General features: G+C 38.0%; 2 protein-coding genes and 1 long non-coding RNA gene across 9 annotated transcripts; 2 read left to right on the top strand and 1 right to left on the bottom strand.

Annotated features, from left to right (window-relative positions):
* Positions 1-3,089: 3,089 nt before the first annotated feature.
* On the top strand, positions 3,090-7,196 carry LOC125141183 (dual specificity protein kinase Ttk-like). The gene is made up of 13 exons (XM_047813397.1): positions 3,090-3,247; positions 3,755-3,906; positions 4,130-4,278; positions 4,367-4,490; positions 4,790-4,882; positions 4,981-5,138; positions 5,286-5,437; positions 5,524-5,648; positions 5,731-5,805; positions 5,964-6,140; positions 6,237-6,333; positions 6,517-6,602; positions 6,698-7,196. The coding sequence occupies exons 1-13, from the start codon at positions 3,181-3,183 to the stop codon at positions 6,779-6,781; spliced, it is 1,539 nt and encodes a 512-aa protein (XP_047669353.1). The 5' UTR covers positions 3,090-3,180; the 3' UTR covers positions 6,782-7,196.
* A 2,328-nt stretch (positions 7,197-9,524) lies between these two features.
* Positions 9,525-11,722, top strand: LOC125141190. Its single transcript, XR_007140552.1, has 2 exons — positions 9,525-9,768; positions 11,671-11,722. It is a non-coding gene; the product is annotated as an uncharacterized LOC125141190 (long non-coding RNA).
* Positions 11,723-13,184: 1,462 nt separating this feature from the next.
* On the bottom strand, positions 13,185-20,557 carry LOC125141185 (endonuclease domain-containing 1 protein-like). Of its 7 annotated transcripts, XM_047813411.1 has the most exons (4): positions 20,413-20,527; positions 20,211-20,214; positions 14,447-14,785; positions 13,185-14,167 (listed from the first exon to the last, which is right to left on the bottom strand). In XM_047813411.1, exons 3-4 carry the CDS (start codon positions 14,729-14,731, stop codon positions 13,580-13,582), a joined length of 873 nt encoding a protein of 290 aa, XP_047669367.1. In that variant the 5' UTR covers positions 14,732-14,785; positions 20,211-20,214; positions 20,413-20,527; the 3' UTR covers positions 13,185-13,579. The 7 variants fall into 7 exon arrangements, 5 of the variants coding, with proteins under 5 accessions (XP_047669367.1, XP_047669368.1, XP_047669364.1 ...); XM_047813412.1 differs by lacking the exon at positions 20,211-20,214 and having other exon boundaries at positions 14,447-14,873; XM_047813408.1 differs by lacking the exon at positions 20,211-20,214 and having other exon boundaries at positions 14,447-14,881; positions 20,413-20,526.
* Between the last annotated feature and the right edge of the window lie 362 nt (positions 20,558-20,919).

Raw genomic sequence — 20,919 nt, 5'->3', positions numbered from 1 at the left:
TCTAATTTTTATGGCGATTTCTCCAGTATGAGATTGCTATGGAGACACATTGTGTGTGTGTACTTGTGTGTGTGTGTGTGTGTGTGTGTGTGTGTGTGTGTGTGTGTGTGTGTGTGTAATAAACCCACCTGCATCTCAAGTAGCCCAGAGCTGCAAAATGCTGACTACAGCAGAGAAAGTGCAAGAATGTGTGTGTATGTGTGTATGTGTGCGTGTGTGTGTGTGTGTGTGTGTAGGTGGGTGGGTCTGTGGGTGGTTGTTTGTATGTGTGTATATGGGTGGGTGTGTATTATAATCTATATGCGAGTTTGTGATTTGTGCGTGTGGGTGTGTTTCACTGCCTCGGTGTATCTTTATAGATGTTGTGTTATAGGGGTGTGTGTGTGTGTGTGTGTGTGTGTGTGTGTGTGTGTGTGTGTGTGTGTGTGTGTGTGTGAGTGAGTGAGTTTCTTAAAGGAAAACAAATATATAAAAATAAATGTATTTTGTGTGTGTATGAGTGTGTAAATTAACTAAAGGAAAAAAATAATTAAATAAATGTGGTGTGTGTGTGTGTGTGTGTGTGTGTGTGTGTGTGTGTGGTGTGTGTGTGTGTGTGTGTGTGTGTGTGTGTGTTTATGAGGAGTTAAGGTGATAGTCTATCATGCAGTGGCAGGCTGTGTAATGATCTTCTGTGCTGCAGGACACAACACTCCTCCGTTCTACTTTTCCCGCTCTGATCGATACACTCGTCTTTCCTTAACTTCTGCGCTGTACATCAAGTGCTGAACTTCTGACTTTAAAGCCTGTGCTGATAAATCAGTGGAACGATACACTGAAATAAGGAATACAGTGTAGTTAAATCGCTCGTGCTGCAGTCCATTAAATCGTCCTGTGTATTAACAGCCTGAGGAGTGAGACACATGCAACAGTAAACACAGTCTGAGGAAAGCTGTCACTCTGCTCTCTTCCACATACATGACCTCACACTACAGGTCTTCTCGGGTCTAAAGAAATGTACCCGACCCGAAGTGACCCCAATCACTTTTTACCCGAACCCCGACGTGCATTCATTTATTTTTTTGACCCGAATGTTGCACACACCGATGATGACCCTGGATGTTTTACCCTCAGCAGATTCGTTGTCCCTCAGCTTTTAGCGATGTCAGATGTTGCCTCCATGCTCCATGCTTATCTGATTCTGAGACGACGACGCTAAAGTAACCGCTACAGCGTGGATTCAAAATTGATTGACAGGTCTGTTTCAACGTAAATTAGTTTACCGCCAGCAACACGATGTCCCAAGCGGTCTTGGCAAACAGAGGAAAGGTTGGAAAGGAAGTTCAAATTACCCGAGACCCGACACCGCTATTATTATACCCGACCCTGTCCGAGGTGCACGTGAAACTTTTAGACCCGAACCCCGCTCAGGTCTCGGGTCGGACCTCAGGTTTTCGGTTCTAAGTGGACCCGTGAAGACCTCTACATCACAGACACCTCTGATTGGCTAGTGATGCTGTGATTGACAGAACAGAGAGAGTTACATCATGCTGGAGCCAGAATTTATTTTTACAATCGAAATTAAAATAATTTTGACTTGTTTTACATAATGACATCATTATATAAAAGGACATTTTAGAAACATTCCTTTCCTTCCTTCCTTCCTTCCTTTATTCCATCCATCCATCCACACGGCTTTTTCGAAGTAGCTTCTTTGATGAAATGAGAGTGTATGCATTTTTTATTGAAAGTAAAATGTTTCCTGCTGTTTTTATCTTTGCACCAAATTTACTTAGAGATAATAAACGAAACTAAACTGAGCTTTTTAATCAGATCCCTTTATAAAGCGTGTATGTTTCCCAAAAAACGTAAAGCACCCTTAAACCTGCTGACATACAGATCCGCTCTGTAAAGGTGCCTGTTAGCGTTAATTACATGCGCATGTCATTAGTGACGTGACTCTGCAGCACAGGTGATGGATTATAAACAATCTCAGCTCAGTGTTGTGTTTTCACCTGGTAGGTTCATGTGTGTGTTCTGGTCACGTACACCTTTTATTCAGAATTTATTTCCCTTGCATGGTATGTAGATGTGTGTGTGTGTGTGTGTGTGTGTGTGTGTGTGTGTGTGTGTGTGTGTGTGTGTGTGTGTGTGTGTGTGTGGAGGCAGCCAGCTGTCAACATGCCTAAGTGTGTGTGTGTGTGTGTGTGTGTGCATACTCTTCTCTTCCCATCACTCTGGTACAAGTTGATCTTAGTCTCATCTGTCCATAGGATGTTGTTCCAGAACTGTGGAGGCTTTTTAAGATGTTGTCTGGCAAACTCTAATCTGGCCTTCCTGTTTTTGAGGCTCACCAATGGTTTACATCTTGTGGTGAACCCTCTGTATTCACGCTGGTGAAGTCTTCTCTTGATTGTTGACTTTGACACACATACACCTACCTCCTGGAGAGTGTTCTTGATCTGGCCAACTGTTGTGAAGGGTGTTTTCTTCACTAGGGAAAGAATTCTTCGGTCATGCACCACAGTTTTTTTCCGTGGTCTCCCGGGTCTTTTGGTGTTGCTGAGATCACCGGTGCGTTCCTTCTTTTTAAGAATGTTCCAAACAGTTGTTTTAGCCACGCCTAATGTTTTTGCTATCTCTCTGATGGGTTTTTGTTTTTTCAGCCTAATGATGGCTTGCTTCACTGTTAGTGATAGCTCTTTGGATCTCATCTTGGAGAGTTGACAGCAACAGATTCCAAATGCAAATAGCACACTTGAAATGAACTCTGGACCTTTTATCTGCTCATTGTAATTGGTATGAGGGAATAAAACACAACTGGCCATGGAACAGCCGAGAAGCCAATTGGCCCATTAATTTTGGTCCCTTAACAAGTGGGAGGCACATATGCAAACTGTTGTAATTCCTACACCATTCACCTGATTTGCATGTAAATGCCCTCAAATTAAAGCTGACAGTCTGCAGTTAAAGCACAACTTGTTCGTTTCATTTCAAAGCCATTGTGGTGTTGTATAGAGCCAAAAATGTTAGAATTGTGTCGTTGTCCCAATATTTATGGACCTGACTGTATATCTGCCACGTGCGTGTCCGATTTTTTTTTTATTATAAATACTTTTCCGTGCAGGTAATGGAAAGAAAAGTGCTTCCATTCTGCAGAAAGCGCTGACATCAAATGCAAAACCAGTTGAACTTCTGCAGATGGCAATGAAGAATTTAAAATCTGGAAAAATCCAACTTCTGTCTGAAACTAAAGAGAAATTTGCAGGTCAGTTATTTCACTATTTCAAATTATTCTGGGGAAAGTGTCATCTGTTTGTGAACACATGACCATCAGGTGCTTTTGGAACACCCCATTCTTGATTTAGTCCTCTTTGCTGTTAAAATAAGGCTTCCATTTAGATTTTGGAACATGTCTGTGGGAATTGTCCCATTTAGCTCATAAGAGCATTGGAGACCTGGGTTGCAGTCAGTGGTCTAATTCATTTGAAAGGTATTTACTGGGACTGAGGTCACAGCTCTGTAAAGGCAGCTTCAGTTGTTCTGTGCAAACCTGGGAAAACCATGTTTTCGACCCTGTAATATGCACTCAGGCATTATTAGGATGAAACATGTTCGGGCTTGTTAGTTCAAGTGCATGGAAATTGCTATGACACTGTTAATAAGCACATAATTATACAGGGCTTCAAGAAGATCAACTAATGTGCTTTGAAAATATGCCAGTTTGCACAGAATTGATCGACAGCTCAATGATAGTTTGTTTCTTATGATACAGATTCAGCAGTTGCTTTCAGTGATGGTGGAAATAAGGAGGAGGAGAATCCACTGAGAATGTCCACTAAAAAAGCACAGCCTAAACCATACACTATGGAGAGTTTATCTGAATGGAAGGCTCCTGCAAATGTCAACAGACAGGCTTCTCCAGAGGTGTGACTATTGCTAACTTTAGGGTCTTTTGTGGCCTTAAGTATATTGTGTAATAATAATAGTTAGTCGCAATAATTAATGCATTTTATTTTAATAAATAAGCAGTAGAACATGAATGAATGAATGAATGAATAAATAAATAATACATTTTTCATTTTGATTTCTCATCTTTCTTATGTACATTTATTTATTCACCTCACAAACGTTTGCTTTACCATTATAGGAAAATAAGCATGCTGTAGATCTTATTCCTACTCCACGTCCTCTTCAGTCACTCAGAACTCCCTCTGCCTCGGCTGTCTCAGTTTCTTCCAGGATAAATCAAATTAGTTTCTGCCAGACACCAAACCACAAAGACTATCATGCAAACAGGTCGGGACTCCGCAGGACCTTATGGATTCAAATCGGTTTTTGCTCTAATTATATATTTATGCTGGCCAATCTTTTACTTTCTCCCTAGTTTTGTTACGCCTGTAGTGAAACAGCGACCAGCTATTGCGTCTGTTTCATCTCAGAGGGTCGGCCATATTCAATTACCCTGCACCCCACAGAGTCAGATGTCATTTTTCCAGCAGACCCAACAAGTAAAGAATAGATATCCTTATATGCATGTTACAGCCGACTTTTATGAACAAATTGCAAATTAATTTTAAGAAACAAAGCTTTATCTTTTTAAATATGCTGTTGTGGGTAAAATGCACAATTTAAGAAATGCAGAACAACAGTCACTGGATGTTGTATGTGTATACTGTCCTTATATGAAATGATTTCATTTGACAGATAATGTGTTGGCAAACTGTAAAAAGAAAAGTGCTTTGCTCTTTGTTTGAAAATAAAATTTATGGCTGTATCTGCTTGCCATAAATGATCTCTTTACTTGCAGGGTCCTATGGGTACTATCTCTAATGAATCCATCACCATTAAAGGCAGACAGTTCTTCATTTTAAAGATGATCGGCAGAGGTGGTTCCAGTAAGGTAATGTGCCAATAGCATGATAAAGCTTACTTGTATTTTTGCATACCCGTCCCACCTTACATGGGTTGATGGAAAATATGGCATATTCTCAACTTTAGGTGTACCAGGTTCTGGATGAAAAGAAACATCTGTATGCTGTAAAATATGTGAACCTCGAGGAAGCAGATGCCCAGACAGTTGAAAGTTACAAGAATGAGATCGAGCACCTGAACCACCTCCAGCAGTACAGTGACCAGATTATCAAACTGTATGACTAGTGAGTGTTTTATTCTACTTCCAGAGCAGAATATGGGCCTAGGAAGAGTGAAGGATGTACATCTAAAATGCTTAACTTTACTTTCCACTAATATATTATGTAGTGAATAAGTGTCTGATGTATGATAACTCGGATAACTAATTTCAGTGAGATCACAGACAGCTACATCTATATGTTAATGGAGTGTGGAAACCTGGACCTCAACACATGGCTTCGCAACCGCAAGACTGTCAACTCACTGGAAAGAAAGTTCTACTGGAGGAACATGCTTGAAGCAGTGCAGACTATCCATAAGCATGGTGACTATGCAATATTACAATATAAAAAGAAAAACATTGCAGCTCTGTTTTATTTTCAGTTGTTCTTAATTTATCTATTTTTTAAGGAATTGTACACAGTGACCTAAAGCCAGCTAATTTCGTCATTGTCAATGCCTCACTGAAGCTCATTGACTTTGGCATAGCAAACCACATTCAGCCAGACATGACAAGTGTTATGAAGGACTCGCAGGTTGGTCCAGAATTTTGATTGCTACAGAGTTATATTTGTTCTATGTGTTGGGAGGGTTGATAATGCTGATCTTGTGCTTCAGGTGGGGACACTAAACTACATGCCACCAGAGGCTATTAAAGACACATCATCTAAAGGTGGAAAACCAAGGTCAAAGGTAAGGTTAGATATTACCAATTTAACTCTAGCTTAACAAAGCTAAAATATAGCAATATACAACAGTAATGTTTGTTTTGTTGACCGGATACATGAACTCAGAAATGATGTTTTAGATTTTCAGCAGAAGGGCCTAATATGTGTTGTCGCTGTCCACAGATTAGTCCAAAGGGAGATGTCTGGTCACTTGGATGTATACTGTATTGTATGACCTATGGAAAAACCCCTTTCCAAAACATCACCAACCAAATCGCCAAGATCCATGCTATTATTGATCCATCCCATGAGATTGACTTTCCAGACATTCCTGAGAAGGATCTAGTAGACGTACTGAAGGTCTGTGTATTTATTAAACAATTACAAGGCTGAAAACATTAAGGACATGATCATATTAAATAAAAATGAAAAATACATTTTTTTCCTCTTAATTAGCGATGCTTGGTGCGAAATCCCAAAGAGCGTATCTCGATTGCAGAACTGCTTGATCACCCATACTTACAACTGCAACCTCAGAGACTGCCCGAGCCAGGTGCCCAATGTGCTTCACTTTATACCCAAGACGATACATAAAGCTGCCATATGTAGATAGAACACAGGAACACATTAGCATATACTGCATTGAATGCTAAATATGACAACTAATTAAAGCCTTTAAATTAGTTCTCATAATTCTGAATATCATTTCTGAATATTCTCATTTTCTTGTCTGTAGTGGAACCATGCAACAATGACCTAAAAAGAATTCTGAATGAGTTGGCTGCTTTACAATCCCCAAACAGCATCGCAAGAGCTGCTAGTGTGAGTATTCCTACACTGAAAGTCACTTGTAATACTGCATTTATGTTCCTCTGACCTCTTATTCATAACTACTTATTTCTGTTCCATATTTACAGAACCTAGCAAAGATGTGCAACAGCGGGAAGAAGCTGGACGTTTCCGAGTGTGTCCGGAGCTCCAGTCAGACTTTGTGGAAGTGAATATGCTGATGTAGAAGTTGCATGAATAGTTCATAATGATAATTTGACAACACAACACCTAGTGACTTGGATATCTTTTAAAATGAATATTTCACATCAGATTTAGGTCATCTGTTGACCTAAATAATAAGAACAATCACTTGAGTGACTTGTATTATATATCAAGTTTCAGTCCTATAGTTATCTACAGTTTGAATTATATTGAATTCAACTCCCTCTCCTTTTTAACTGCCTCTTGCCAGTGTTTTCTTTGTTATGTTTAAACTTCTTCCCAAATAAACTTACCATTATGGTATAGTAAACTATAAGGGATATTTCTGTGGTACTGTATAAGATGTAGAGAGTTTTGATATGTATTCATAATTTTAGAGGTCATAGCTGTACATAATTTTAACAAAATAAACATGTATCTAAGCAAATGGGTAGACTGAAATGAGAGCACTGGATAGAATAGCCAGTGAAGTGTGTCTGTATGTATGTAAAGAAAAAAGAAAGAATTTTGACGAAGCTTTGGTCAATAGTATATTACCTTCTTCAAATTCACCTTAATAGTCAGGATCCTAATAAAAACATGCTTTTATTTCATCTTTCCTAACTGTTAGGGGCAGTAAATAATCATGGTATTGAAATTTGTTGACAGCTCTATACAAATTACATTTCTTTTAAGAAACAAAACACTGCAGTGTCTGAGGATGGGCCAAAGTTAAATTTTATCTGGGTAACTGGTGAAGTGTAATTTAATTTAACCCTGGATTTTCTGATTCATCATAGTGCATTGTTTCTTTCTTTCTTTCTTTTCTTTTTTCTTTTTCTTTTTTTTACTTTCAGGTCAGTGCTGCCAAACTCTAAAACTCATTATTTCTTGATGTGACAGATTTAGATGTCTCAACATTCAGAGCACAAATGGTAAAATAATAAGTGCACAGCTCCAGTCCAGCCATTATTTCCCACTCGGATCACTCAAAACCACTGTTCACTTACATGTCATCTTGACCTTAAGTATTTCAACTTGCTCAGTCATTTGCAGAGTGCGGACTCTTCAACGAGCTCTTAAACAATAATATGCACATTTAAAAATCTTTTAATTTTTTATCTATAAATGTATGAAAGATTTCTGGTTCTGACAATGCCTTAACTTGTTGCCATCTACACTACAGTTATTTTTTCCTCCAAGTAGGCAAGTTGCTCAATTTACAAATGTGTTGATTTATATATTGCTTATTGATCCTGAGCTTAAGTTACTCTGTGTATGAGTTACTCATGTTCTCTGTCTGTGTCTCTGTCTGTCTGTCCTCTGTTATACTCTTACTGTAACTTCTAAAATCAAGCAGATAGTAACGTAAGCATGCGCTGTATTATGTTGGTTTTGTAGAAGAAAACATTCTGTTTTCGTATTTAAGCTTAGACAAAAATGTATCAAGAGTAACTCCTCCTACGGCTTTCGAGCCACATGCACCAAATTCGGCTATGTTGTAGACCTTAGTCTGAAGTTTGTTGCTGTTACTTTGCTAAGTGATCTGAGTACTGGTACTTCTGGTACCGGGTCTTAAATTAGCCTTTTTCCCCATAGACTCCCATTATAAATTTGGAGGTTTATAACTCGGCAAGCTTTCGAACTATCTACACCAAACTCGGCCAGCTCCTTTAGGGTGATACTCTGAACAAAGTTTTAAATTGGTGTACCGACTGGCCTTTTGGTTATCCCGCAGCCCGGCCCCCCAAAATATGCAAAATAAAAAAAACTTTTAATAGCATGGACATGTGACATATCAAAACACTCCGAACAATGAGGGGAACTTCCTCAGGGGTATTCTGTATTCACAACATGGGCATGTGACATATCAAAACACTCAGCACAATAAGGGGAACTGCCTCGCGGGTTTTCTGATGATGTCACGTGATATCACGTGAAAACAAAAAACATTAGCACAACTTGGATATGTGGCATATCAGAACGCTCAGCCCAAGGAGGGGAATTGCGTCACAGGTTTTCGGATGACGTCACATGCTCGTCTCCACTTGCCTCCAAATGTTTTGGCACCCTAGTGCTCAGAATCAGCTTTATTGCCAGGCATGTTTTCACATGCGAGGAATTTTCTTTAGTGACATAAGCTCCACAGTGTAACAGAATGACATATACAAATATAGACAATTTGTATGTACAAATTTGCAAGTGTGAGAAATGTGCAATTGAAGTATACAATATATACAATTTGTATGTACACATGTGCAATTGTGAAATGTGCAATTGAAATAAACAGTAAACATTTAGACAATATGTATGTACAGTATGTATGTATGTATGTATGTACAGATGTGCAAGTATGAAATGTGCAATTGAGGTATACATAGTACAAATATTAGGTGTTGTGTGTTCCATGGTGTTAAGTGTTCATCAGATGGATTGCTTGAGGGAAGAAACTGTTCCTGTTCCTGAACGGTGTCTGGTCGTTCTGGAGCTCAGGGCTCTGTAGCGTCGATTAGATTGAAACAGTTCAAGAGGGAGTGTGCTGGATGTGAGGGGTCCAGAGTGATTGACTTTGCCCTTTTGCTCACTCTGGAGAAGTACAGGTCTTGGAGTGCTCTACTAGGTTTCACAAGTTTTATGTCCACTTGCCTCCAAAAAGCACCGGCCTTTGCAAATACTTGCGGATACTTTCTAGTTATTTTTTTATTTTTGAAGGAAATGATTTAAAACCCAAACCAATCACAGATTGTAGTTTAAGAGCAGCCCATATTTTCAACCAATCAATGCAGCGTTTCTGAGTGACGTCAGAATTCCTTTTCCCGTTCTCACTGTTCTGCAATGGCGGCGCGGTTGTTGCTCAGGAGTGCGGCTGTTAAAGCCGCTGTTACTGATGTGCACGGTAGTAATGCAGGAGTTTCGTTCCTCAGACTTTCCCCGAGCTGCTCGTTGAGGCTGAAGACACAAAAAAGACATGCGGCACACTTCACCTTTTACCCTGACCCCGTCCCAACGCAATACGGTACGTTCAATGGCCTTGGTAATTGGAGCAAAATCACAAACAGCTCCTAACTACACGTGACGGAGATGTCATTATTAACTACACTTTTATGCACTTATACACTGAGTTTTTGGGGGCAATTTAGGAGTCAGCAGCATTTAATAATAGCTACTATTGTCAAAGTCGTTAGCTAGCTAGCTTGCTAATTCCATATTACTGCCAATGTTGTTCAATGTAACTAGCTGGAAAATAAATGATCAGAGATAAAGCAGGTTATTGGTTTAATGTTTGATGGTTTTTTGTTCCCACAGCTGGTTCTTTAAACCCAGTGTGTTGACTAATACTAGTACTTTTACTGTTTTAGCACTCTTCTTGACAACAATGTTGTCCTTTGCCAAGCAGGTCACTGTATCCGCTTTCAGTAACATACCTGTGAGCTCTGTTTTGCCACCAGCCTGTGTTTACTGTCTTTCCTTGTTGTGCAGAGTGACTGTGCTTCTGTCCCCTGTGATCACTACCTAAAACACTAAACTGCAAGTAGACTAGTACTTTAACTGCCAGACACAGGAACAGTTAATTTTCCCAGGCAATCACCCTGATCAACAACTCACCATAATTACATTCACTGCTTCTTATCATAAGTACTGCATTATCAGGACTATCAGTCATCACATCATCTGCATATAACATACTACTGCTACTGTATATTGCACAAAAAGCATAATATTGAACAATATTGTTATTTGCACTCCCACACTTTATGTACATTGCTGATAGTTCATATTCCATATTCATATTTTATATATTTTATTCATTCTATATTCATATTTTATACTCATTCTGTCTACATTGTATCTCTTCATCTGCATTGTTTTCTTGTATGGTATTGTGTTATTTATGTCTGTACCTTTGAGAGTCACAAACTGCTGGAACCAAATTCCTTGTGTACGTTAACACACTTGGCCAATAAATCTGATTCTGATTCAGATTAACACCATTTAACCCTAATAACTATATTTTCTACTTTTAACTTTAAAACTTATCACATCATTTTGACCTGCTAACACTTTAAGTTAAGTAATTATTGTAATGCAATAACCCATTCATTTAAATGATGATCATTTTTTTAATTATATTCTTATCAAATGGGTGACATGGAAGAGCTTTGGTGTTCTCCCCATGTCTTCCTCTGGACTCTCAAGTTTCACCTTCTAAAACATTGTAGTAGGTGAATTGCCTGGGTGTGAGTAAGTGTGCAGGGCACCCTGAGTTTTCCTGGTCTTCGTTTTTTTTTTTTTTGGACTTTGCACCCCATGATCTCACAATTGAATCAGAATCAGGTTTATGGCCAGGTACTGCCTACATGTACTGGAATTTGTCTTGGTGTGTTAGTAATAATAGAGAAGAAGCATAAGATGATAAAGTTATAAAACAAAATAGTGTGTATAAATACAAATAGGCTCTGGTTAATAAAACGTGTGAAATAAAGTGCATAAAAAGTGGTTACTGGTGATGCGGAAATTATTCAAACGCTCAAAATCATTCATTACCAACAGTTTCAGTGAGTTTCTACCTACTGAATTCCTCTAAAGAAATGTGTCTTGCTATCTGGGAATTAGCACATGGGATAAAAATGTTATTAAAAATTAGTCTCATTGATTGTATTGTTTGTGGAGTATTAAGTTGACCTAAATCAATAGTAACCTGGAAAATAGTATTTTATTATTACAGCATAATGCATTGGGGTAAAAACATTTTTTAAATGAGATATTATGGTAGATTGAGATATTAAGGCATATATTACCAGCATAGAAATGTTTGTGACTTGTGCTTAAGAGTTTCTGCACTACTGCCATGCTGTCATCACCACAGAACTACATTTGGGGTTTTTCCATGATGGTGATATTGTTTACATATGTCCAGGCCCCACCACAAAGATGAACCTGTTCCAGTCCATAACAAGTGCTTTGGATAACATACCGGTGTACACAATCAGGTAATGCTTACTCTATACAACATTTCGGCATTAAGCCATTGTCACCTTATGTGGCTCTGCTACAACGGTGTTCACACAAATACATGAAAAAGGCATTAGCATCAAAGACAGATTCATTCACGTTTAACATGTAACAAAACAAAAATGAAATACACACACACACACACACACACACACACACACACACACACACACACACACACACACACACACACACACACACACACACACACACACACACACACATGTCCTCACAGTGAAAAACTTTGCTTTTAATCATTATTATTGTAGCATGGAGACTTCGTCATTATGGTTATTTTCAAAGTTTTTCTTGACGGCTTTGGCGTGTTAGTTAGCTATTGTAAACAAGCTAACGTTAACTAGATAAGTTAGTTAAGTTAAGTTAGTTATCCGCTAATATAGCAGATTCATAATCAGGATTTTTTCCCCCTAACTAATTTATGAATGAATCTGCATCAACTACATTAAAGAGAATCGCTTTATATGAATCAAATACCCTACTTAATGGATTTCAACATTAACTGAGCCGCAGCCACACACCTGACTCGTGTGTGCAGAGTAGGTGAGATGAACTGGGAAAGCAGGCAGTGGGTCAAACCACTGTGAGGAAGGGAAAAAATGCATTTTTTTGCCTTTTTTTTTTTTCTACTTACACAATTATTTAGGTAAACATACATATATTTTTCACAATAGAGAGTGCAATATTTTATTTATTTATTTATTTATTTATTTATTTATTTATTTATTTATTTATGGGGGGGGGGACAGACCATTTTAGATGTTTGCTGACTGACCCACAGGGTGATGAGGTGTGTTTTAAATTTTTTGTGGCTACTGAAAAAAATCTTATTTAATTCAGTATAGAAGTAAAAACAAAACAAAACAAAAAACAAAACAAACATGGCAGCAACATCTTTGAAAAATCTGCAGGTCTTTCAATATAAAAATGATTTATATCACAGACATGCAGCAAACTAAAAAGAAATTATTTTAAAAATAATATTAAAATGTCAGTCTATATATAGATTATGTATAAATAAACAAATCCGTTTTTTAATGTAATCAATTTAACATTTATTATTATTATTATTATTATTATTATTATTATTATTATTATTATTATTATTATTATTATTATTATTATTATTATTATTGTTGTTGTTAATATTAATAGTAGTAGAACAGCTGTTACCTATATTTAGGTAATGTTTCTATAAAGTCCCCACATGTGCACACACACACACACACACACACACACACACACACACACACACACACACACACACACACACACACACACACACACACACACACACACACACACACACCTCTCTCTGTACACAATAGCGAAATGTTGCCACCTGCTGGACATTCAAACACTACTAATAATAAATGCTGTGTACAGAAAGTGTCACTGTTCAGTCTGATGTAATGAAGATTTATTAAAGATCTGCAGGAGATTTAACAGACAGAAATGTACCAATGATACAGAAATACAACAAACAGCTTGGTATCAGTCTGTTTCCTTCTAATTCTACAACACAACTCATTTAAAAATAGTCACACAATTACAAAGAAATAAAAAATAAGACGTGTCTTTCTTTAACACAGAAAGGTGTAAATGTAAGAAAATGCTGTAGGATAAGAGGAATAAAACACTTGAGGACGTTCTGTTACAGGAATATAATCAGTTTCTGCAGGTGAAGTAAAGCACACCAAAGATTCTGTGATTCATTATAAACATTTGTTGAAGTAATTTGATGAAGCAGTTTTAGGTCAAACCAGAGAATCAGATGGAACGAGCTCGGACTGTACTCAAGTCAAACACATATCACCAAATACTTTGAAATCCTGATTATACAGACTGCTGAGGCGTCTGTTCAGGATATTAACACTCGTTATTTCAGGAGGTCTGGGGTTCGGTTCGTTTTGCTGAGCGAGGTAGGCTTTCGAAATTATTGTGGTCTGATTGATATAACAACAGAATGCAGTCCAGTAAAAACTGGGAATGTTAACACCTTGTTGATACTTTTTTTTTTTTTTTGCAGATCTTCTTATGGTTATCCAATTATTCCCTGGAACTACTCCAGTCACTATAAAAGCAAAGATTCTATTTTCTTGACTGCACACTCTCTGTATCTCTGCCTTCATCGGTGTCTCTACTTTGTTTGCCCATTCTCCATTGCTGTGTTGTGTTTGTGGTGCTATATTGGTAAATGTGAAGGTGGAGTCTGCCTGATTCTGATCAGCAGCATATTGATATGGAAACACATGACCTCTAGTATAATTAATTTTAGTATATTTGCCACTCTCTTTATAGTCTCTGTTCACAGCCTGGTGAAAAAACTCATCCACCTCATCATTGGTGATCTCCCTCATTTCTCGCTGTGGAATGTTTTCCAGCTGTTAAAGACAAAGGAGGTGTCAGTCAGTGAAAACTCATAAATACATTATTTACTGGAGTCGCAGTCAAAGAGGGTTTGTGAAAAAAGGTTTTCAGTGATGTTTAACTCATGAACTGAACACTGCATTGTGAAGCAGGAAATGAGATGAAATAATGAATTGACTCAGTGACTGATTCTTACTGAGTGACTCATTCAAAACAACTGAATCGTTTGCAAACAAATTATATGTAATGATTTGCTAGAGTTTTTCTTTAGAACAGTCAAACACTTCACTTACCTGTGGTTCATTTTTCCACACTCCTTTCCGATCCCTCTCATCTCCCCCTGAGAAGGTGTAGGCTGAGTAGACGGGGATCCTATTCTTCATGTCATACAGCGTAGCAAATGTGTATAGGTTGTTCAGGCGCTGACAAATCTGCTTATACTGATAGCCTTTGAAAACAGTCGGGGTGATGATTTGGATGAAGAACTCAGAACAATAATTTTTGAAATCCATCACAACCTCCATCAGGGTCAGTGAGGAGAAAGTGGAGAGCAGGAGCACCAGAGCGAGAAGCTTCATCCTGACACACGGTGGAGGAGTGTGTGATGAGGAAGAGTGTGAGATGAGGAGTGTGATGAGAGTGAGATAAAGAGTGTGTGAGATGAATGTGTGATGAAGAATGTGTGAGGTTTGTACCAGATGATGGAGAGCAGAAATCTACCTGCAGTCCTAAAGATGAACAGAAGAACCACAACACAAATGTTTGATTTATTTACTGCATTTACTATTAGCACTTGAAGTAATGTAATATAGAGTAATATTGATGAATAAAGTGAAGTAATGTAATATAGAGTAATATTGATGAGTAAAGTGAAGTAATGTAATATAGAGTAATATTGATGGGTAAAGTGAAGTAATGTAATATAGAGTAATATTGATGGGTAAAGTTTAGTAATGTAATATAGAGTAATATTGATGAGTAAAGTGAATATTGTGATTATCATGAACGCAGACCGTTGAGCTACAAGCTGCTGCTTCGTCCTGCAGTAAAGTCAGTTTCATATTCAGACAGTCGGGTGTTTGTGGTGTTTTCTGGTCCTGTTCTAATTTAGGAAACTCTTCAGTCTGCTAGTTGAAGTAAAACTTGGTTTCGAATCTGTACCTTTGTTAATGTTATTTAAACAAGACAATCAGATAGAATTAAAGTTTTCCCCCAAAATAAGAGAAGGAGAGAGAGAGAGAGAGAGAGAGAGAGAGAGAGAGAGAGAGAGAGAGAGAGAGAGAGAATAAGATTTTCTCACCACAAGCTGCTGGATCTTGATGTTGGAGTTCAGTAGAAGATGTGAGATGATCACAGGAGGAGATCTTTGTACAGAGATCTTTATCTGTAGAAGAACCGGCTGGTCTCTCGCTCTCCTGTCTCAGATACTCGCCTTTTTATAACACTGCTGTCACGTACACTGGTCACATGTTACAGAGGGGTTGAAGATGAAACTAACACCTTATACACACATCAGCACGGCCCAGTATATCAGTGAAGAAGGTGAAAGCTTTTACACCAAATAATGCAGCTGCAAATATATCAGCAGCAGATGGTGGACGACCCTCATGCAAATTCTTCACCCCCTGAAAAATTGGTCATGAAACCATCAGACCCTCACAGTAACAGCTTCTTCCCCATGCCATCAGCCTCAGTATCCAGAGACTACTGACACCAACATACACAACTCAGCTGGTTATGCTGGAGCTGCTAAAAGGTTTCACAGACATTCAACAAGGTTAATTAGAATTATAAACATATTAAGTATATGATGTGAAAATATAGCATTCAGCGTCAGTTCAGGCAGGCCACATAGTCAAGCTCGGCTATCAGGTGATGTAAAAATTTCTAACCCCGCCCATCAGCTGATCTGATTCCTAAGCGTGCCATTGGTCCCTTTCAAACAGGGCCCCCTATTTAAATGCATTTTTCAGTCTGTCTGCTTGACTGTTTCCTCTGCATTGCTGCAACCCACCACCTCCCCTACCTCCTCCTTGAAACTTTGTGTTTAACTTTTGTGTTTATTCTGTTGTCACTGATGCAGGCTCTGTTCTAAATGGGGGGATTTTGTCTTGCTGCTTTCCCAATTAAATGGATTGTCCCAAGAAGCTGCCACTGTTCCCTGACCAGCTTTCATGGAGATCATGAAAAGGAAGGGGAATTCAGAACAGAGCCATACCGCCAAATGTAAATTTTATAAGCTTGCAAATAAAAAATTTAAATATACTGTATGTCAAAGAATTGTTTTTATTTTGACTCAAGTGGTCCTGACTGAACTACATTCAGTTGTTGTCCTTCAGTGGATCCCTTTTTGTGGTCACTACTGCAGATCATCTCATACACAGATATGCTTTTGTACAGGTTTTACACAGGACACCCTTTATGACAAAAACCTTCCATTATCTCCAAGCTTGGGCACAGCACTGGTAGTTAACCCCTGTGACTGGGTTAGTCTACCTGGAAATTGAACCCAGTCCATGGTTCTGGAATAAGAGGAATAAAACACATGTGGATGTGCTGTTATGAGAAATAATCCACACAGTTGTGGATTATTTTTATGTAATAACACAATAAATGTTCATGGAGACTCAAAGCTTCTCTTATCTTAACTAAAAGCAGCAGAAACATCAACCTGGAATAATCTATTGTTGAAGGTCACTGTGTATTAATTGTTGTACAAATGTTCTTCAAGCTCTAATGTCTTCTAGCACCAGCTCACTTCACACCTCCAAAACTCATTAAACATCATGCAGCAGTTTATAAGTTTCACAAAGCTACTGGTGTGAATTTCCACTGGTCTGTGGTTTTAACACACACCATACTGAGAAAACATTTCACTAAACAGAATATAATAATATTAAACAGTTAAACAGCTCAGTGTGTTTCTAAGCTGAAACCTCAGCAGATGGATGATGTGACACGAGGAGATAAAATCCTCCATGCTCACAGTAAACAGTGAAGTTTTATTAAAGATTTAAATTGTTTTATTTATCACATACACAGTTTTTCATTATAGCAGATGACAAGTTCATCTTCAACAAGTGACTGAACATCTGGCCCTTAACCTGTCATGAACCCCACTGTGTTTCCTTCTGTGTTTCTTTCTTCATGTTGTCATTGTTCTCCTCCATGTCATAGAGGATCTGATTTGTCACTTCGAGTCGATGGATAAAACACACGGAAAGGTGAGTTTAGTGTTTACAGGTGTACAAAAGTTTACACTGCTGTTGTAGGTCAGTGCAGATGTTGTGTGTGCAAAAGGAGAAATTAAAAATAAATAAATAACAAATAAATGAGAGCACACACTAAATGGAGCGACCAGGATGGCATCTGAACACCGGGGACCAACTTGGAAAGAACTGAAGGTCCTTCAAACTATAGAATAAATCTTAATCTACTTATAGATGATTAGTAAATGCACTTATTATTATTATTATTATTATTATTATGAAGCACACACACACACAAACACCCCCCCCCCACACACACAGACATACACACAAACACACAAAATGCTCTCTCTGTTCACAGTAGTGAAATGTCGCCACCTGCTGGTTCACTATGACATTACTAATAAATGCTTTGTACAGAAAGTATCAATGTTCAGTTTGATGAAATGAAGCGACAAAACCCATTAGTTTCACAGCAAACAGTAAAGTTTTATTAAAGATCTGCAGGAGAATTAACAGAGATAAATGTACTACATGTTTTTAACATAATATTTGCATATTGTTTATAAGAAGCTTTAATTGCAAGAGAATCAAACTAACCAGAGTTTTATTATTTTTAAGATTATTTTGCCCAAAAGAGAAAAAGAGGCTCAACAAAGTGATATATTGTTACGCTGCTTTGACACGTTTCTAACAGGAAAGTTGCTGATTCTAACAGACAGACACACACACACACACACACACACACACACACACACACACACACACACACACACACACACACACACACACACACACACACACACACAAAACGCTCGCTTTGTACACAGTAGTGAAATGTCGCCACCTGCTGGTTCACTATGACACTACTGCTGTGTACAGAAAGTGTCACTGTTCAGTCTGATTAAATGAAGCGACAAAATCCATTAGTTTCACAGCAAACAGTGAAATGTTATTAAAGATCTTCAGGAGAATTAACAGAGATAAATGTATGTATTTCATTTAACATAATATTTGCATATTGTTTATAAGAAGCTTTAATTGCCAGAGAATCAAACTAACCAGAGTTTTATTATTTTTAAGATTATTCTGCACAAAAGAGAAAAAGAAAAAGAAGCTCAACAAAGTGATATATTTTTATGATGCTTTGACATGTTTCTAACAGGAAAGTTACTGATTCTAACACACACACGCACGACTGCATGCACGTACTCACACACACTGTATTCATGTTACGTTAAGTCTAATCCTGTAAACACACTGAAGGGTAAACAATGCAGTTTAGTGAGCTCAGTATTCAGGTCCTGAATGTTGGAGTCTTTATTAAAATGTTTAGTGATTTTAAAGTTCTCCTGCTCAGCGATGAAGGCCCTCGCTACGAGTTGTTCTTTGTTATTGGTGCAACAGTAAGCGCTCCAAAAATGACTGGGAATGTTAATTCTGGCTTGATATTCTTTTCCATCTCTTGTTATGGATATCCAGTTCCTCCCTGGGACGACTCCGGTCACAAAGTACACTTGACTTTGGTCAAGTTGCAGCCCTGTTTTATCTCTTTATGTATCGGCTTCTCCACCTGTGTAGCCCATTTTTGGTTGCTGTCCTCTGTTTGTGGAGCTGTGTTAGATAAAGTGAAGGTGGAATCTGCTTGATCCTGATCAGCAGCAAACTGATATGGAAACACGTGTCCTCTAGTAATTGCTGGAGGTGAATAATCAGAATCCACAGCCTGGTTAAATAAATTCAATCGGGGATACAATAATCTCTTTCAAGTTTTTATAATCTTCAATATTTTTCAGCTGTTATGTAGGATAAATGAAAGAGTAGTGAATTTAACACGAAGATGTTAATCAGCTCACTCAACACACTCTTCATGATAAATAAAAAACTATATAAAACAGTGAGACACATTTAACTATCGTATTAACTTGCTTCTCTCTGTGTCCACTGTGTTTTACTGCATTAACAGTGTCTAGTCTTTAGATCATTACTTAAATATTACACATGTTAATGATTCAGTAATGAAATAAACACACTGACTGACCTGAGGTTCAATTTTCCACTCATTGCTGCGGCTCTTCTGTTCTCTCCCTGAGAATGTGTAGGCCGAGTAAACAAGGATCCTCCTCACAGTGTCGTACACGGTGGCAAACCTGTATTTGTTTTTCCAGCGCTGGCAAATCGTCTTACACTGATCTCCAGGGAAGACTGTGGGGATGATGATGTCATTTTCTTTGTGGATGAAGAAGTCACTACATACATCCTTAAAAGAATGAACAACCTCCATCACGGTCAGTGAGGAGAAAGAGGAGAGCAGGAGCACCAGAGCAAGGAGCTTCATCCTGACACACGGTGGGGGAGTGTGTGGAGTGTGTGAGAAGTGTGTGAGGATGGTGTGATGTATGCATGAGGTGATGGACAGAAGAAATCTACCAGAAGACCTAAAGTTGAACTGCATTTACTTTTACCACTTGAAGTAATGTAATATAGAGTAATATTGATGAGTGAAGTGAAGTAATGTAACATAGAGTAATATTGATGAGTAAAGTGAAGTAATGTAATATAGAGTAATATTGATGAGTAAAGTGAAGTAATGTAATATAGAGTAATATTGATGAGTAAAGTGAAGTAATGTAATATAGAGTAATATTGATGGGTAAAGTTTAGTAATGTAATATAGAGTAATATTGATGAGTAAAGTGAAGTAATGTAATATAGAGTAATATTGATGAGTAAAGTGAATATTGTGATTATCATGAACGCAGACCGTTGAGCTACAAGCTGCTGCTTCGTCCTGCAGTAAAGTCAGTTTCATATTCAGACAGTCGGTGTTTGTGGTGTTTTCTGGTCCTGTTCTAAGTTAGGAAACTCTTCAGTCTGCTAGTTGAAGTAAAACTTGGTTTCAAATCTGTACCTTTGTTAATGTTATTTAAACAAGACAATCAGATAGAATTGAATTTTTCCCCAAAAATAAGAGAGAGAGATAGATAGATAGAGAAAGAGAGAGAGAGAGAGAGAGAGAGAGAGAGAGAGAGAGAATAAGATTTTCTCACCACAAGCTGCTGGAACTTGATGTTGGAGTTCAGTAGAAGATGTGAGATGATCACAGGAGGAGATCTTTGTACAGAGATCTTTATCTGTAGAAGAACCAGCTGGTCTCTCGCTCTCCTGTCTCAGATACTCGTACTTTTTATAACACTGCTGTCACGTACACTGGTCACATGTTACAGTGAGGTTGAAGATGAAACTCACACCTTATACACACGAGCACGAGGCCCTGCTACTGGATCACCATGGGACTTTTTATGGTTCATTCAATAACTGGTGAAAAACTGTAAACAACGTTCTGGTATAAGAGGAATAGAACACCTGTGGATGTGCTGTTATGAGAAATATTCACTTTCTTGGTGGTTAGAATAATTCTTCCTGTTCATGGAGACTCAAAGCTTCTCTTATCTACACCTAAAGCAGCAGAAACATCAACCTGGAATTATCTATTGCTGAAGGTCACTGTGTATTAATTGTAATTTAATTAATACAAATGTTCTTCAAGCTCTAAT

Source organism: Tachysurus fulvidraco, chromosome 5 (genome assembly GCF_022655615.1).
Source record: "Tachysurus fulvidraco isolate hzauxx_2018 chromosome 5, HZAU_PFXX_2.0, whole genome shotgun sequence".
In the NCBI taxonomy this organism is placed as follows: Eukaryota; Metazoa; Chordata; class Actinopteri; order Siluriformes; family Bagridae; genus Tachysurus; species Tachysurus fulvidraco.
The sequence above is the reverse complement of the archived record's forward strand: the minus strand, read 5'-3'. Positions and strand labels throughout refer to the sequence as shown.

What these genes read in the sequence shown, in the direction of transcription:
- LOC125141185 (XM_047813411.1), bottom strand. Translation starts at nt 14,731, where the DNA reads ATGAAGCTTCTCGCTCTGGTGCTCCTGCTCTCCACTTTCTCCTCACTG. An exon ending in TGTGGAAAAATGAACCACAG is followed by an intron (nt 14,168 to 14,446) that starts GTAAGTGAAGTG and finishes TGTCTTTAACAG; the next exon opens with CTGGAAAACATTCCACAGCG.
- LOC125141183 (XM_047813397.1), top strand. Translation starts at nt 3,181, where the DNA reads ATGGCAATGAAGAATTTAAAATCTGGAAAAATCCAACTTCTGTCTGAA. An exon ending in GTGTTATGAAGGACTCGCAG is followed by an intron (nt 5,649 to 5,730) that starts GTTGGTCCAGAA and finishes CTTGTGCTTCAG; the next exon opens with GTGGGGACACTAAACTACAT. An exon ending in GCATCGCAAGAGCTGCTAGT is followed by an intron (nt 6,603 to 6,697) that starts GTGAGTATTCCT and finishes CCATATTTACAG; the next exon opens with AACCTAGCAAAGATGTGCAA.